At 46.6% G+C, this 17,929-nt stretch overlaps 1 protein-coding gene across 9 annotated transcripts in view; it reads left to right on the forward strand.

The window, feature by feature from the left end:
• Window positions 1-17,929, forward strand: part of ZMYND11 (zinc finger MYND-type containing 11) — a 315,745-nt gene that overhangs the window by 240,404 nt on the left and 57,412 nt on the right. For all 9 annotated transcript variants that reach the window (XM_029588524.1, XM_029588521.1, XM_029588523.1 and 6 more), the window contains 2 exons: window positions 6,723-6,841; window positions 7,230-7,437. In XM_029588524.1, the coding sequence (XP_029444384.1) occupies window positions 6,723-6,841; window positions 7,230-7,437 (327 nt within the window). The remainder of the gene's footprint in view (window positions 1-6,722; window positions 6,842-7,229; window positions 7,438-17,929) is intronic.

Here is a 17,929-nt window from a genome sequence, read left to right on the forward strand (position 1 = left end):
CCCTCTGTGCCGGCACCACCGCTGTCTGTTCCACTTCACCAACCAGGCACTTTGCCAGTGAGGAAGAGGCCCCCTATGACCCATGGGGGGACGCTTCCTCTGAGCATTCCTTGGAGGCTTCCAAGGATCTTCTATCAGAGCCTTCCCCCGCAGAAGAGAGACTGTGCTCCCTTCTGGAGGATCTCTCCTTTGCAAGTTTTGTCAGAGAGATAGCAGAAACCTTTCCCTTCCAACTTTCAGCGGAAGAGGATGTTCACCACAAGATGCTCCTAAGGAGGTGATGGCTGTCCCAGTCGAAGGGTCTTCCAGGGTTCCATGCTTATCGCTCTCATAGCAGCATACCAGTTATACATGAGCGAGTATAACAGAAACCTCTGGAAACAGGTCCAGGAGTTCACGGAGAGACCCTGCCACAGCAGTTTCAGGAGGGCCTAGAATCGATCCTCCAAAAAGGATTGGAGGCTAGAAAACATGAGGTGAGAGCGGCCTATGACGTTTTTGAAACAGCATCAAGGGTCTCAGCAGCAGGCATTACTGCCAGACGCTGGGCCTGGCTAAAAGCCTCTGACCTTCGTCCGGAGGTCCAACAAAAACTGGCTGACCTTCCCTTTACAGGAGAAAACCTGTTTGGGGACAAAATCCGAGACACAGTAGATCAACTCAGAGATCACCATGAGACCCTGCGTCAGCTATCAACTACCACCTCTGATGCCTCCTCAGCGATCTGTAGAGGTCCACATAGGGATACTAGGAAGTGGTTTTACCAGCAATGGAGATACTACCCTCCGGCCTCACGTACTCGTACAGTTCTGTCCTCCCAAAGAGGCCACCCTTGCCAACAAAGAGCACCTAGAGTTCAGCCAGCTCCCCAGCCTAGTCCTGCAGCTGTCTTTTGACTGGCATCCAGAGAGCAGAAACCAGTCCCCTTTGCCCACACCATCCGACCCACCTGTGGGAGGTTGTCTCTGCCACTTCGTCAACAATTTGTTCCCAATTACCACCGACCGATGGGATTTGTCCATTGTAGCATACAGTTACCGCCTGAATCTCCTCAGTGTTCCTCCAGACTCCCCGCCCTCCCTGGTGTGTAGCCTTGTAGAACACGCAATGGCCCTCGAGTTAAAATTCTCTGCCCTGCTCCGGTCCAGAGCCGTGGAATCTGTTTCCAGGGCTCAGCAGGGATGAGGGTTCTACTCCCGGTAGTTTCTTATCCCAAAGAGAACAGACGGCCTCCGTCCCATCCTCTGTCTTCGAGCCTTAAACAGGTTCCTTCGCAGAGAAAGGTTCACGATGGTATCCCTGGCCACCCTACTTCCGCTTCTGAATCAAGGGGAATGGCTCTGCTGTCTTGGATCTACAGGATGCTTACGTGCACATTGCGATTTTTCCACCTCATTGCAAATATCTGCCCTTCGTCGTAGACCACCGACACTTCCAGTACAAGGTTCTCCCCTTTGGGGTATCCTTCAAGCCCCGAGTATTCACAAAGTGCCTGGCAGTGGTGGGAGCACATTTACGCCAGAACAGGGTACATGTGTTACCATTGGCTCATCAAGAATTCGTTGAAAGAGGAAGCTCTTCAGTACCTCAACCTGACATTAAGCCGCCTCCAATCACTGGATTTCCTCGTGAACTACCCAAAATCCCAGCTGACTCCATCCCAGTGACTGACCTTCATCGGAGCAGACCTAGACACCACGGTGGCCAAGGCGTTCCTTCCCAGCGAACGCATTGCCATCCTGACCGGGCTGGCCACGTTCATCTGTCACCAGCGGACGGCCTCTGCCCTCCTGCTCCTGCAGTTGCTGAGCCACATGGCATCATCGGTGCACATCACCTCAATGGCCCACCTAGCCATGAGGGTCACACAATGGACCCAGCGGTCTCAGTGGCACCAAGCCACTCAGAAACTCTTGGCCACTCCAGTTCTCCCTCACCTGGTGGGTGCAGGAATCCTTGAGCAGGGGATTTCCCTTTCAGCCCCCGGCTGCTCAGATAATCTTGACCACGATCTCCTCCAATCTAGGCTGGGGAGCCCATGTCAATGGCCTACAAACAAAAAGGCTATGGTCAAGAGCCGAGGTGACCTGCCAGATAAACTTATTCGAACTCCGGGTGATGCGGTATGCCCTCTACGCATTCCAGGACTGCCTGTCCAGCAAGGTCATCTTGATCCAGGTAGCCATTTGGTATGTGAACAAGCAAGGGGGCAGAGGCTCTTATCTCCTCTGCCAAGAGGCGGTGCAGATTTGGGCCTGGGCCCTGTCTCGTTCCATACTCCTGCGGGCCATCTACCTGGCGGGCTCTGAGAATGTAGTAACGGACCGACTCAGCCGGACATTCCAGCACCATGAGTGGTCCCTGAACCCCTGGGTAGCGGACAGGATCTTCCGCCAGTGGGGTCAGCCGGACGTAGATCTATTTGCGTCCTCGCAGAACCACAAGGTGGACAGATTCTGCTCCCTGCACGGGAACCGAATGAGACCAGCCATTGATGCCTTCACCCGCTCCTGGAGCAGGGGCCTCCTGTATGTGTACCCTCCGATTCCGCTAATAGGCAAGACTCTCATGAAGCTACAGCAGGACCGAGGCTCCATGATCCTAATAGCCCTGCACTGGCCACATCAGGTCTGGCTCCCCATTCTCCGAGACCTCTGTCCAGGAGCCCATTCGCCTGGGCACCTCGCGTGACCTCATCACGCAGGATTAGGGCTGGTTGTGTCACCCAAATCTCCAGTCGCTGTCCCTAACAGTGTGGATGTTGAAAGGCTAATACTACGAACCCTCGACCTTTCTGATAATGTGTCTCAAGTCCTCGTAGCTTCGCGAAAGCCTTCCATGTGGAAGTCATACCAAGCAAAGTGGAGGAGGTTCTCGTCCTGATGCACACAGGAGGGTCTTGACTCTTTCTCTTGCCCCATTCCTAGGCTTTTGGACTACCTCTGGTGCCTCTCGGAGTCTGGTCTACAGACTACCTCAATCCGGGTACATCTGAGTGTTGTCAGCGCCTACCACCATGGCGTGGGCAACACTCCAGTTTCGGTGCAACCCTTGGTGGGGTGCTTCATGAGAAGCTTACTACAACTGAAGCCTCCACTACGTCCCCCTGTTGTGGTCTGGGACCTCAGCATAGTGCTGACATGGCTAATACAGCCTCTATTTGAGCCTCTGCGCTCCTGTGAGTTCAAACACCTCATCTGGAAGGTTATCTTCCTAGTGGCAGTTACTTCTGCTCACAGTCAGTGAGCTGCAGGCCTTGGTGACCTATCCGCCTTACACGAGGTTCTTCCACCACAGGGTGGTGCTGCGCACTCACCCTAAGTTCTTGCCGAAGGTAGTGACTGACTTCCACCTAAATCAGTCCTTCGTGTTGCCCACCTTTTTTCCGAGGCCACACTCTCATCCAGGTGAGTAGGCTCTGCATACCTTAGACTGCAAGGGTGCTCTCGCCTGTTATTTAGACCGCACCGCAGCCCACAGGCAGTCCACCCAACTCTTTGACTCCTTTGACAAAAATAGATTCAGAGTTGCGGTGGGCAAGCAGACCCTGTCTAACTGGTTGGCAGACTGTATTGCTTTCTGCTACCAGCAAGCAGGCCTTCCGCTCAAGGGATGAGTGAAAGCGCACTCAGTGAGGGCCATGGCAGCGTCAGCGGCACACATCTGGGCAGTCTCTATTGCCGAAATCTGCAGGGCTTCGACGTGGAGTTGCAGCCCATTACTGCCTGGACAAGAATGGTCGTCAGGACAGCATCTTTGGCCAGTCTGTCTTCTGTATTTTGTTTCCAGTGTAAGAACCCAACTCTTCCTACCTAGGGCGCAGTGTGATATTCAGGCTGCCCCGTTGTTGCCAACAGCACCCCTGTTGTGCTTGTTGACGTTATTTGGTGTCTGTTGGGCCAGGGTATTCTGGGAGCAGTCTGCAGCTTGCTATTCACCCATCTGTGAGGACTGCCATCCTGCTTGTCCTGGAAGAAAGCAGAGTTGCTTACCTGTAACATGTGTTCTCCCAGGACAACAGGATGTTAGTCCTCACAAAACCCGCCCGCCACCCTGCGGAGTTAGGTTCGCCTTCGTTTTGTTGTTTTATTTTTTGCTCGTAAATTTCTGCTATAACACTAGACTGAAGGGAGACCCCGTGTGGCCACGGGGTTGGCATGCTGGGCAGGCTCAGTGTGCCAGTCAAAGTTCTAGAAACTTTGAGAAAAGTATTCTGTGACAGGGCTCCATCTGATGATGTCACCCATCTGTGAGGACTAATATCCTGCTGTCCTGGGAGAACACCTGTTACAGGTAAGCAACTCTGCTTTCTGTGAATTCCAGCCACTCTGCATCTACAAGACTTCGTCCTCAACACCCAGCTTTTGAGGGACTCTATCCTGGTGGCTGATTCATTCCATAAACTCAGATGTGTCCAGCCTGGGTTGGGGAGCTCATATAGAAGAAGCTTCACACCCAAGGTCTCTGGTCTACTTAGGAGGAATTTCATCAGTTAAACTTTCTCAAACTAAGAATAGTAAGGTTTGCGCTGAAGACTTTCATGGTTTCATTGGCTGACGAACCTGTTCTCATCCAGACAGACATTCAGGGAGGAACAGGATTCTATCTCCTGTAGTAGGAAATTATCCCAATGTGGCACTGGGCCATGTGTTACAAAATGTTCTATGGAGCCATATATCTGATGGGCAAGGTGACAGTCCTGTTGGGCAGACTAAATCGCTTGGAACCTTTTTAATAGTCCCTGGATAGGGGAGTAGAAAACCAGATATTTCACTGGTGGAGCACACTCATTGTAGCTCTGTTAGCATCTTTTCTGAACAGAGGTCCCTGAATGTCTGTCTGTTACAGGAGAGGTGCATGAGGCAACTAGCCTTGTATACCTTCATCCTAGAATAGAATTGGCTACTTTAAACATATTTTTCACTTCTTCTGGTCACAAGGCTTTATAAAAACTCAGAAGAGATCAGGGAAATGTGTCCCTCCATAGCTCTCTACTGTCCAAAACAGATTTTGGTTCCCGCTGCTTCAGGAGATGTTCATCAGGGATCTATTCAGGTTGGGGAATTCCCTGACACTGATCACTCATGGTCAGCAGCTGCTACACCATCACAGCATTGGGTTTTGGGAACTTGCAGCCTGGTTGTCAAAAAGGTAACCTTGCAACTCTCATATTTGTCCAGTAAAGTATCTCTTATTCTTCTGGCTTCCTGGAAGGATTTCCAGAAGAAATCCTAGGGTGTGAAGTGGAGGTTTTGTCATCTAGTGTGAGGGAAAGGCCTAAATCCTTTCCCCTGTTTCACATAGAAACAGCTAAGGTACTTTTCACCTCTCTGAAAATTGGGTATGAGAACAACTCAGGGTTTCCCTCAATGCAATTAGCGTTTATCACCACCGTATAAAAGGAGCATCCATCTCCATTCGGCCTGTAGTTGTCCATTTTATGCAAAACTGGCTTCAATAGAAGCCTACCTTCAGGTCTCTCACTGTGTCATGGAACCTCAGCATGGTGCTTACCCAGCAGATGGAAGCTCCTTTTGAATCTCTGTTCTCTTGTGATCTGAAGTATCTGACCTGGAAGGTCATAATTTGGGTTGTGGTTATTTTCCACCTTATACAAGGTTTTTGCAATAAGGTGTTTCTATGCACATATCTAGGGGTCTCTGCCAAAAATTGTTTGTCTACAAAGATGAACGAACATTGCAATTTAAATTGCAAGAGAGTTGCAGCCTTGTATCTGGAGTAAACTGAGGCCTTTAAATTGTCCACCCAGCTTTTGTTTCATTAATATCACTAAGCCTGGAATTGCCATAGCCAAGTATTCAACTTAAATTTGGCTAGCAGATTGTGTTCCTTCTGTTACACCTGGGGCTAGTGGGGCATGTCAAGGCTCACAGTGTTGGCGTCATGGTGGCATCTGAAGCAAAACTCAGTGTGGAGTTCTCTCCCCTTGCTCATCTCTCTATTGTTCCGACATGGGTTCCTGATGTTGCAGTGAGATTTTGGCTAGTTCATCCTATTGAATCTCTGAGGTGACAAATCCATCTTCATTACTCTTAGAGTCCATCATTTGTCAAGACTGCTGTCGGGGAAGAAAAACCTAGAACATTAGGATGGCCTGTCGTCATCATCACAGTCTTGTCATTGGCACTTTTTGGATTAGGAGGAATTTTGTTTGAGACAGTTTGTAGCTTCAGATTGATTCCCCATATGTAAGGACTACCATCCTACTTGTCCTCTGAAACAGTGGTTCTCAGAGGACAGCAGGATGGAAGTCTTCACAACCCTGCCTTCCCTTGGAGTTGATTTCTTAGCTGTGTCATGAACTGAGGAGCACTTCATGGGAGATAGGGGAGTAGCCAGGACTGCACACATCCAGTGGGACATGTTAAGTTTCTAGAAGCTTTGAAATCAGAGTCCCATGCTGAGCTCCATCTGTCACCTTCTGTATGAGGACTGACATCCTACAGTCTTCAAGAACCACTATTAAAAGTAAGTAGCTCCAATTTATGATTTCTGAATTGCTTGTGTGATTATGCCTATTTCTCTCTCTATTCTGTGTTTGCACATTGTACATTATCCCTTGACAGTGTTCAAATTAAAGAATAATCATTTACTGAGGCTACCATCACATTATTTTTAACTGAAGCATTTAATATTAATGACACTATTGTGTTAAATACTTCAGAGTTTGTAATAAAAAGACACAATGTTTGCCCCCATAGATACCGAATCATGAGTTGGTTTGGGCCAAAATGAAAGGCTTTGGTTTTTGGCCAGCCAAAGTCATGCAGAAAGAGGACAATCAAGTAGATGTTCGTTTCTTTGGCCACCAGCATCAGAGGTAAGTTAAACCATTGTCGTAACATTTTTAGAACAGTCACATTGGCTTTCTTGGCACTTTTACAGCTTGATTTTCAAAGTGCTTTATGTGCTTAAAACCATGTTTTTACACTTTATAAAACCAACTTTCACATTAAAAACCAACTCATGAATAACTTCTGTTTTGGATGCCGCGTAAGTTAAAAATTTAAAGAAAACTAGGCAGCTCTGCGCATATGCTCACGTTTGTTATAAAATGGCCATGTAGCTGGGCGCAGGCCAATGCATACGTGCAAATGTGCTCACACATGCTGGTTTTAAAGTTACCGTCCCAATGTTTATGAGACTAAATTGATGTGTTAAGGTACTTGATATCATAATCTAAAGTTACATTTTTAATCTTTTTGAAGGGCCTGGATTCCAGCAGAAAACATTCAAGATATCACAGTAAATGTGCACCAGCTGCATGTGAAGCGCAGCATCGGTTGGAAAAAGGCATGTGACGAACTGGAGCTACACCAGCGCTTTCTTCGTGAAGGAAGATTTTGGAAATCAAAGAATGAGGACAAAGGGGAAGAAGAGGCAGAATCCAGTATCTCCTCTACCAGCAATGAGCAGGTGAGTGTCTTTTTCCTTTCATTTTAGCCAGCAGATCCTTGCACAATCATGGAGAAACAGGCTACAGCACAGTTGACTATAACCATATTAAAGAAAGCTAATTTTCATCTCTTATACCCTATCTACATCACAAAACAATTTGTACCTATGGTGGATGTCTTTTAGATAATTAATAGCTATTGTGATTGAGATCTGGAATCACTATGTGTCATATTTTGCTGTCTTTCAACACTGCTGCTTCAGTTCACTCTACATTGCTTAACCAGGAATGGCATTGATAGTCTGTTTAAAATAGATTTATATAATGTGCCTACAAGGAAAGATTTCAGAAAAGGTCCCCTATGATTCTTTCCCAGGAAACAGGGAGTTGTGAAGTTGTGAGAGGGAAAGGGAAGAACTGACTCTTGCTCAAAGTTCAGAGCTGGCTCACAAGTCCTCTGCCTTTAAGGATGGTATGTCCCATTTTGACCCCCTTAAAGATGCCAGAGCTCACTGGCCAGTAAGAGAAAATCAGCTTTCAGGATATGGGCCTCATTACTGATTCTCTCATTCCTGCTTCCTCTCCTCATCCATTCCCCTCACCCTCAGTGATGCCTTGCTGGGTCCGCTCCCTTCTACATCTTATCCTGCCCTACTCCTTTCTCTGCACACCTCATTTGACTGATCTTGGGCTAGATGGTGTCATTAGCAATAGGAGTGAAAAGGGGCATGGGGTTTCTGAGCCAGTGTGGTCATAGGCCCTTTCATGGGTTTTCTTGGTGACTGGAAGCCCCTCCTGGAAGGCTAACAGGCCCTCTGCTAATTTTTTCCTCCGATTGTTGCTGTTGCCTGAAGATCTATGCCTGTGCTGATCAGCTGTTCTGGAATGGCAGGACACTGGGTCCCCTTTTTTCTTTGACACTCTGCACTGAAGAGGTCTGCATGGGTGGAATTTGTCGCTGATAATGTGCCAAATTGCTCTGAGTTTCACCAGTTATCTGAAGGCACTCGCTTTATTTTCTTATTTGATCTACCCAAGCTCTACCCATGTAGGGATCTGAAGTTTTTGGGGAGGAGTGTCTAAAAATGACTAGCAGAAGGGTGTTTGAGCCCTTTAATATGCTAAGTCATTAGTGAAGAGAATGCCTTTGCCAGAAATTGTTTTACCAGTAATAGAAGGTATTAAACTAAGAAAATATTTGAGGTTTAAGCTCATTAATACAACTAAAATGTAGATTGATGTGGACAGTGAATGTTTCATGTCCATAATAACATATGAAATCCATACTGGGTCAAACCAAAGTCCATCAAGCCCAGCATCTTGTCTCCAACAGGGACCATGCCAGGTCACAAATACCTAGCAGGACCCCAAAGAATAGACCCAGCTCTTTTTGCTCATATCTAGGGGTAAGCAGTGGCTTTCCCAAGTCTACATGGCTAATAATGATTTATGGACTTTTCCTCCAGGATCTTGTCTAAATCCAGCTACATTAACTGCTTTCACAGCATACTCTAGCAACAAGTTCTATAATTTAATGTGCGCAGACAGAAAAATATTTTCTGATTTGTTTTAAATGTGCTACCTATTAGTTTCATAGAACGTCCCCCAATCCTAGTACTATCTGTTAGGGATGTGCATTCGAGTGTCCATTCATTTGATTTGTTTCGCTTCATTTTGAGGCTAAGCGCACATCTAACAAATGGGGACACAAAACATACGGTGTGCACATATGTGAGTGACCACGGATGTATGTGCACACCATTCATTTTGTGCACTTATTTTCCATTCATTAGATACACCCTTAGCAGTGAAACATATCAAATGAATGGACCCACAAATGCACATCCCTAATATCTTTAAGCATAATAGTTCCTCCTTTACCCATTCCACTGCATGCAAGATTTTAGAGATCTGTCTCATCTCATCTCTCTGCCAAATATTCTTCAGGCTGAAGAGCCCTAAGCTGCTTAGTCATTCCTCATAGGGGAGCCATTCCATCCCTTTTATCATTTTGGTCGCCTTTCTCTGTACCTTTTCTAGTTCCGCTATATTTTGTTTGAGATGGAGCAATCAGAACTGCACACATGGATTGAAACAGAGGCGTTATGATATCCTGTATTTTATTTTTCATTTCTTTTCTAATACCTAATGTTCTGTTTGCTTTTTAATCTAGCACTGCACAGTGGGCTGAGGATTTCAAAGTATTATTTGATTTTAGCTATGAATGTTTTTTGTAAATCGTTGTGATTTTTACATGGAATGACGGAATATAAAAAGCCTAAATAAATCATGATTTCAAGATCCTTTTCCTGGGTGGTGACACAATGTGAAACGCAGCATCATGTACTTATACTTTTGAATTATTTTTCCCTACATGCATCACTTTGCACTGATCTATATTAAATTTCATCTCCCATTTAGACATCCAATCCTCCAGTCTCTCAAAGTCCTCTTGCAATTCCTCATAATCTGCTCGTAATCTAATCTAATTTTGAATAATTGTTTCCTCTGTGAATTTAATCACCTCACTTATCACTCCCTCTTCCAAATCATTTATAAATTAAAAAGCACCAATCCAAGTACAGAACCCTGGGGCACTCCACTATTTACCTTCATCAGTGCTCAGAGAGCCTCCGCTCGACGCTAACAGAGGCTCTCTGAGCACCGATGAAGGAGAAACCGATTTTCAGTTGCAAGACAGCGTTTTGAAAAAAGAGAAAAACATTTCCTGAAGAAGGCATTTCATGCCGAAACTTGTACAAGTAAGAGGACATTGTAACTGGAGGACATTGTAACCATTTACCATCGGGGATTTTCTAAATGCAAGTTAAGTAACTATTTAACAGCTAAGCAGTAAAAGCAATTGTTTATGCTACATTGACGGTGATAAAGATTAGGAGGTGTGCACACACAAATAAATAATAAAATATATACACACAAAAAAAAGGAAAAAGCAAAAAATATAGGGCAAATACTGTTGCCAAGTTTGAGTTTTTAAAGATATATTAGATTAAAAAATGGAGGCTGGAGGGTAGTTAATGATTAAAATGAGAGAGGCAACATGGAGAGTGCCCAATAAAACATATGAAACTACCACCCATCCTCATAACAAATTTAAGTAGACAATACACTGGTGAATTGTCAAGTATGGCAGTAATATTTGTTTAAAAGGAATACGGACCAGGTGGAAATGGAGCAAAACTGACGTCACGGGGTGTGTGTGTGTGTGTGTGTGTGTGTGTATATATATATACACACACACACACATGTTTCTTCCCCATGATGGATGCTATTCAAGAATTGATTGATCTTGAATGGGGCACCCCAGACGCTAAATTTAAAGGAGGATGAGCCTTGGAAGCACTGCACCCACTGGCAGAAAGAGAGCAGTTGCACTTTCCAAAAGTGGATGTGCTGGTATGTACCATCACCATGCAGATGACTATCCTTGTAGAAGGGGGAGCAGCATTGAAGGATGCATAGGATAGGAGAATTGAGGCTATCCTTAAGCAGGCCTTTTGAGGCGATGGCAATAAATTTGCAGATAGCTCTTGCTTGCTTCTCTCTCAGGAAGTCAGTGAATCTGGTTTGAATTCCAGGGCAGAGATGGAACCACAGCCACCTTTTTTGTCAGATGTGGGCTGCGACCAGGTCTGCAATTCAGCCAGAGGGCTGGCTTCAGTGATAGCAGCCAGGTGTCAGCTATGGCTGAGGAATTGGTCGGCCGATACAATTTCAAAATCTAATTTTACAAAATTGCCCTTTAAAGGATCACTTGTTTGGAGTGAGTTGGAAAAAATGGTCAATAAATGGGGAGAGTTCCAGGTTCTTCAGTTACCAGAGGATAAAAAGCAGGCTCCACGCTTATTTGGCAGGAGGTTGTGCTAGGGGTTTCAAACACTTTTGACCCTACAGAGGAGTGGCTTCTCAGAGGGTAGGTGTTACTTCGCGGCACGCGGCGGTCCCAGCGTCCATGCCTCCCGGCCGACGTCCTCTGGCAGCAATGCGAATCGACGCGAACCAAAGGAAGCTCCACCCACCACAGCACGTCGGACGTCAAACCGGAAGTTCTTGCATTTGCGCGGGAACTTCAACTATTTAAAGACTTGAGCCCAGCACAATCTCGCCTCGGCTACAGGCTTGCTTGTGCTGGTGCTCCTGTGGGTTTTCTGCTATTGCTTGTGCTCTGACTTGGACTGTTCCCTGGACTTCTCTATTTGCTGCCTGCCTTGATACCGGACCTGACCTGGACTTCTCTGTTTGCTGCCTGCCCTGATACCGGACCGGATCTGGACTTCCCTGCTTGCTGCCTGCCTTGACACCGGACCGGACCTGGACTTCTCTGTTTGCTGCCTGACCTGATACCGGACCGAATCGGGACTTGTTTGTTGCTGTCTATTCTCGACTGTCCGGAGAGACTCCGCTCGCTGGCAACACTACCAGGGTCTATCATCCTCAGATGGTAAGACCACGGTCTACTGTGGATTCACATTCAAAATCATAACAGATAGCAGAGGCCATGGATCTTGTAGACCTTTCAGCCCTACAAGCCATTCCTGGCTTAGCGACGCGTATTCAGCAACAGCAAGGAGCCTTGGATCAAGTTACGGGGGTATTGGAAAGATTGGTGGCTCGAATGGATGCTCTCTCGGTGGCTGCTGTTGCAAACCTAGTTCCCTCAGTGCCCGCTCCTCCGATACGATTGCAACCTCCACCACGTTTTAATGGAGACCCTCAGCAATGTCGTGGCTTCTTAAATCAATGCCGGATGCACTTCTCTCTCCAAGCAGCATCATTTCCGACAGATAGAACTAAGGTCACGTTTATTCTGTCCCTGTTGGAAGGACCAGCATTAGCATGGGCTTCTCCATTTTGGGAAAGAGAGGATCTGTTAATGGACAATCTAGAGTTATTCCTAAAGGATTTCCGTCTGATATTCGATGAGCCGGGTCGCACAACTTCAGCAGCGTCTGATCTACTACAAATCCGGCAAGGATCTCGTTCAGTAGGAGAATATGCCGTGCAGTTCCGAACCTTGGCAGCCAAATTACGCTGGGGCAATGACAGCCTTATCGCCATCTTCCGACAAGGTCTTTCTAAAACTATTAAGGACGAACTTGCGGGCCAAGAAATCCCAGAATCCTTAGAGGACTTAATCCGTCTGTCTATTCGACTTGATCTCCGTTTTCAAGAGAGATCTCGGGAACGGGCTAGCGCCAGGCGACCCATTCAACTGGCCCCCTCCTTTCAGAGACCTTTCATGCCTCCTAAAATTCCAGAACCACAAGTGTCCAGTGAAGAGCCCATGCAGGTCGATCGTTGTCATTTAACTTCTGAAGAACGTCGACGAAAAAGAATGAATAATCTTTGCCTATATTGTGCTGGCGCTGGACAGTTTATCAACAAATGCCCTAACAGGTCGGGAAACTCCAGGACCTAGGACTGGTAGGAGAGGCCTCCCTGGGTCATGCGATTACCTCTCCACAAATACTGATTCCGGTCTCTATAGATCTCCATGGTGACACATTTCACCTACAAGCCTTCCTGGACTCAGGAGCAGCCGGTAACTTCATCGAAGAAAGAATAGTCTGCCAATATCAAATTCCCACTGAACCATTATCGATTCCGCTCATGGTGTCCTCCGTCTCGGGGCAACCGCTGACTAAGAGGATCTCTCAAATCACCAAACCAATTATTTTCAGTACCGGCATCCTACATCAAGAGACTATTCAACTAAATGTTCTTCCTTCCTCAGTAAATCAAGTGAACCTTGGGTTACCATGGCTAAGACTCCACCAACCTCAAATTGATTAGGGTACCTTACAACTGACCAAATGGAGCAGGCATTGCCATCAAAATTGTCTGAAACAGATTCGTCCTGTTATGCACACTCTCTTGTCAAGTAACCACACCATCCGCATTACCTCAAGTATACGAGGAATTTATAGATGTTTTCAGCAAAAAAACAGGCAGAAGTTCTACCCCCTCATCGCACTTATGACTGTGGGATAGATTTATTACCAGATAAAGAACCCCCCAGGGGCAGGGTCTATGCCCTATCAGAATCTGAAGCTATGAAGCTGTACATTCAGGAGAACCTGGACAGGGGCTTCATCAGACACTCCTGCTCCCCGGCTGGTGCCGGATTTTTTTTTGTGAAAAAGAAGGATGGATCCTTATGACCGTGTATTGATTACAGAGGACTCAATAGTATCACCAAGAAAAATCGATACCCTATTCCACTTATCTCAGAACTCTTTGACCGTCTAAAAGGAGCACAGATATTTACCAAGCTCGATCTACGGGGAGCATACAGTTTAATTAGGATACGGAAAGGAGACGAATGGAAGACCACGTTTAATACGCGAGACGGTCAATATGAATATTTGGTTATGCCATTCGGACTATGTAATGCCCCAGCAATTTTTCAAAATATGATAAATGACATTTTCAGGGACCTTCTTTACTCCCATGTCATCGTATATCTTGACGACATACTAATTTTTTCCAAAAATGAAGTGCAACACCAAACTCACGACAAACAAGTCCTCCAACGTCTCCGATAGAACAGGTTATATGCAAAATTGGAAAAATGTCTCTTTCATCAGCAACAGTTACCCTTTTTGGGATATATTGTATCTCGGACAGGCCTCCATATGGACCCTGAAAAACTTAAAGTGATTCTGGACTGGCCTCAACCGGTAGGGCTCAAGGCTTTGCAATGATTTTTAGGATTTTCCAATTATTATCATCAATTTATTTCTGGCTATTCTACCTTAGTAGCACCTTTAACTGCCTTAACCAAGTGGGGAGCTCCGAATCGGGTTTGGCCTCCTGAGGCTATCCAAGCCTTTCAATCCCTGAAAAAAGAATTTGTTAAAGACCCATGTTTACAACGTCCTGATCCAGAGAAACCATTTATTCTGGAGGTTGATGCGTCCACCTTAGGTGTTGGGGCTGTTCTTTTACAACCTTGTGACTCCGGAGGGTTGTACACTTGTGCATATTTTTCTAAGAAATTCTCCCCTGCAGAAAAGAACTATACTATAGGGGACCGAGAATTGTTGGCCATCAAGAAGGCACTCGAGGACTGGCGACATCTTTTGGAAGGGGCTAAATTTCCATTTATACGGATCACAAGAACCTGGCTTATTTGTCTCGGGCCCAGCGCCTCAATCCATGCCAAGCCCGCTGGGTGCTATTTTTTAGTAGATTCGACTTCAAGCTACATTTTCGGCCGTCTGAGAAGAACATACGTGCTGATGCTTTATCTAGGAGTTTTCTTCCGGAGGACACTCCTGAATTGCCCTGACATATTATTGACCCTGCTCAAATAATACTAGCAGCCACCTTCCCTGTTCCTGTGGGCAAAACAGTAGTACCCAAACGTTCCAGGTTACAGGTTTTACGTTGGGCCCATGACTCACTCTTTTCCGGATTGGTGGTCACGGTGGGCAAGTGACGTCCGACGATATGTTGAATCGTGTCCCTCCTGTGCTGCCCAAAAGACTCCTAGACAGCGACCCAGTGGACTGTTACAGCCTCTTCCTATTCCAGACCAACCATGGACACACATCGCAAGAGATTTTATTACGGATCTTCCCCCCTCTCAGGGCAATTCCATTATTTGGGTCGGCATTGATCGCTTTTCTCGTATGGCACATTTCACTTCTTTACCTGCCTTGCCGTCTGCACCTGAATTGGGCCGATTGTTTCTTCAACACATCTTTTGAATCCATGGCCTGTCCTCTAGTATTGTGTCGGATAGGGGGGTACAGTTTACGGCACGATATTGGAAAGTGCTCTGCAAGAAGTTTAAGATAGATCTAAACTTTTCCTCCGCCTATCACCCTCAATCCAATGGGTTAACGGAACGGACCAATCAAACACTTAAGACTTTTTTTACGATGTTATGTCAACCAACGCCAGGATGATTGGGCATCTTTATTGCCATGGGCAGAAATGTGTCATACTAATCATGTTCATCAGGCCTCTGGGTCCTCACCCTTCTTCCTGGTTTTTGGGAGACAGCCTCGGATTCCGCTTCCCTTTCCTACCTCTTCCGCCTGTCCGGGTGGCTCAGTCTATGACTACATTATGGGAGAAGACTCAAGCCCTATTACAACAAGCATCCAGTAAGATGAAGGAGCAAGCTGATAAGAGAAGAAGAAGGGAACCACCACTTAAACCTGGAGATTTGGAGTGGCTTAGCACACAAAACATCAAGTTACGCACTCCTTCTCTAAAATTTGCACCTCGATTTATTGGACCCTTTCCGATTGAAAAACAAATAACTAGGGTGTCATTTAAACTTCAGTTACCCCCAACCTTGCACATTCATGATGTATTTCACATCTCATTATTGAAACCAGTGATCCTATCTTGGCCCTCTAGAAGGCTTAAGCGGACAATCCCATCTGTCTTACCGGATAATTCCCAATATGAGGTTAAGGAAATCCTGGACGTTCGACGATCAAGGGGTACTTTACAATATTTAATCTCCTGGAAGAATTATGGCCCGGAGGAGAATTCATGGGAACCGGTCCATAACATACAGGCTCCTTGCCTAATCCAAGAGTTTCATAAACATTTTCCTTGGAAACCTCGCCCTCGGAACAAGAGAGAGGGTCTTTGCGGGGGAGGTACTGTTACCTCACGGCGCGCGGAAGTCCCGGCGTCCATGCCTCCCGGCTGACGTCCTCTGGCAGCAACGCGAATCGACGCGAACCAAAGCAAGCTCCGCCCACCACAGCACGTCTGACGTCAAACCGGAAGTTCCCGCGTTTGCGCGGGAACTTCAACTATTTAAAGACTTGAGCCCAGCACAATCTCACCTCGGCTACAGGCTTGCTTGTGCTGGTGCTCCTGTGGGTTTTCTGCTATTGCTTGTGCTCCGACTTGGACTGTTCCCTGGACTTCTCTGTTTGCTGCCTGCCTTGATACCGGACTGGACCTGGACTTCTCTGCTGCCTGCCCTGATACCGGACCGGATCTGGACTTCCCTGCTTGCTGCCTGCCTTGACACCGGACCGGACCTGGACTTCTCTGTTTGCTGCCTGCCCTAATACCGGACCGGATCTGGACTTGTTTTGTTGCTGCCTATTCTCGACTGTCCAGAGAGACGCCGCTCGCTGGCAACACTACCGGGGTCTATCATCCTCAGAAGGTAAGACCACGGTCTACTGTGGATTCACATTCAAAATCATAACAGTAGGTGTCGGTCCTATTGTCCTAGGCAGCCCAGATGGGCGCAGGCTCAAGCAGCGGTCTCTCCCAGTACCCTCAATGAAGGTGTGTTGAACCACTCCAGGGTTCCGGCGATAGGGTTTCGCCTCTCTCTTTTTTTTTATTGGAGGTGAGTCGAGATCACATTGGACCAGTGGGTTCTGGAGGTGATAAGAGATGGCTATGCTCTGGAGTTTATCAGCATTCCTTGGGACGTTTTCATGGTGTCTCCCTGTAATTCTCCACAGAAGTGTCGGGCAGTGGAGTATGTTGCCAGGGCTCCTCAGCCTGTGGACCATGATGCCAGTGCCTAAATCACAAGTAAATATGGGCCAATATTCCATGTATTTCATTGTACCCAAGAAGGAGGGTTCCTTTTGCCCCATTCTGGATCTCAAGGGAGTCAACGGTCATTTGCGAATGACTTGTTTACGCAGGGAAACCTTACGCTCTGTGATAATGGCAGTACAGTCGGGGGAGTTTTTTATGTCTCTGGATTTATCAGAGGCGTATCTGCATGTTTCCATCTTGTTGGAGCATCAGTGGTTTTCTGCATTTTACTGTCTTGGGGTGACATCAGTTTCAAACTCTACCCTTCAGCTTGGCCACCGTGCCCAGAACCTTCTCCAAAGTTCTGGTGGTGGTAGTGGCAGTATTGAGAAAGGATGGTATTCTGGTCCACCCATACTTAGACGATTGGCTAATTCGGGCCAAAAGTATGAAAGAGAGCCTTCAGGTCTCATGCAAGGTGATCTCCTTGCCACATAAGCTAGGTTGGGTGGTGAACTTGGCCAAGCGCAATCTGCAGCCATTCTAGACTCTGGAATATCTGTGTTTGTTTCAACACAAAGCAAGGCTTTTAACAGAAACAGTATGCCTGATGGTATGGTCTTACCTACAGGTACTCGGGTTGATGGCAGCCATCCTAGAGGTAGTTCCTTGGGCAAGAGCGCACATGTCTCCTCTTCAAAGTACACTTTTTACACGTTGTAGTCCACGGTGTCAGGACTAATCAATATGGCTTCACCTACCAGTGGAGATCAGCATCCAGTTACAGGAAGATCATCTAAGGAAGGGCATTTCCTTTTGGACTGGCTAGTACTCATAACGGATGCAAGCCTCCAGGGTTAGGGAACTCACTGTTAGGAGTTTATAGCGCATGGGTGCTGGAGCACAAAATAGTCACTCTGGAGTATCAATCAGCTGGAAACCCATGCCATTCGTTTGGCATTCTTGTGATTTGTTGATCACTTGCAGGTTCGAGTGGTCTGAAAAATGTCAAACAAT

This window comes from Rhinatrema bivittatum, chromosome 2 (genome assembly GCF_901001135.1).
Source record: "Rhinatrema bivittatum chromosome 2, aRhiBiv1.1, whole genome shotgun sequence".
Classification (NCBI taxonomy): domain Eukaryota; kingdom Metazoa; phylum Chordata; class Amphibia; order Gymnophiona; family Rhinatrematidae; genus Rhinatrema; species Rhinatrema bivittatum.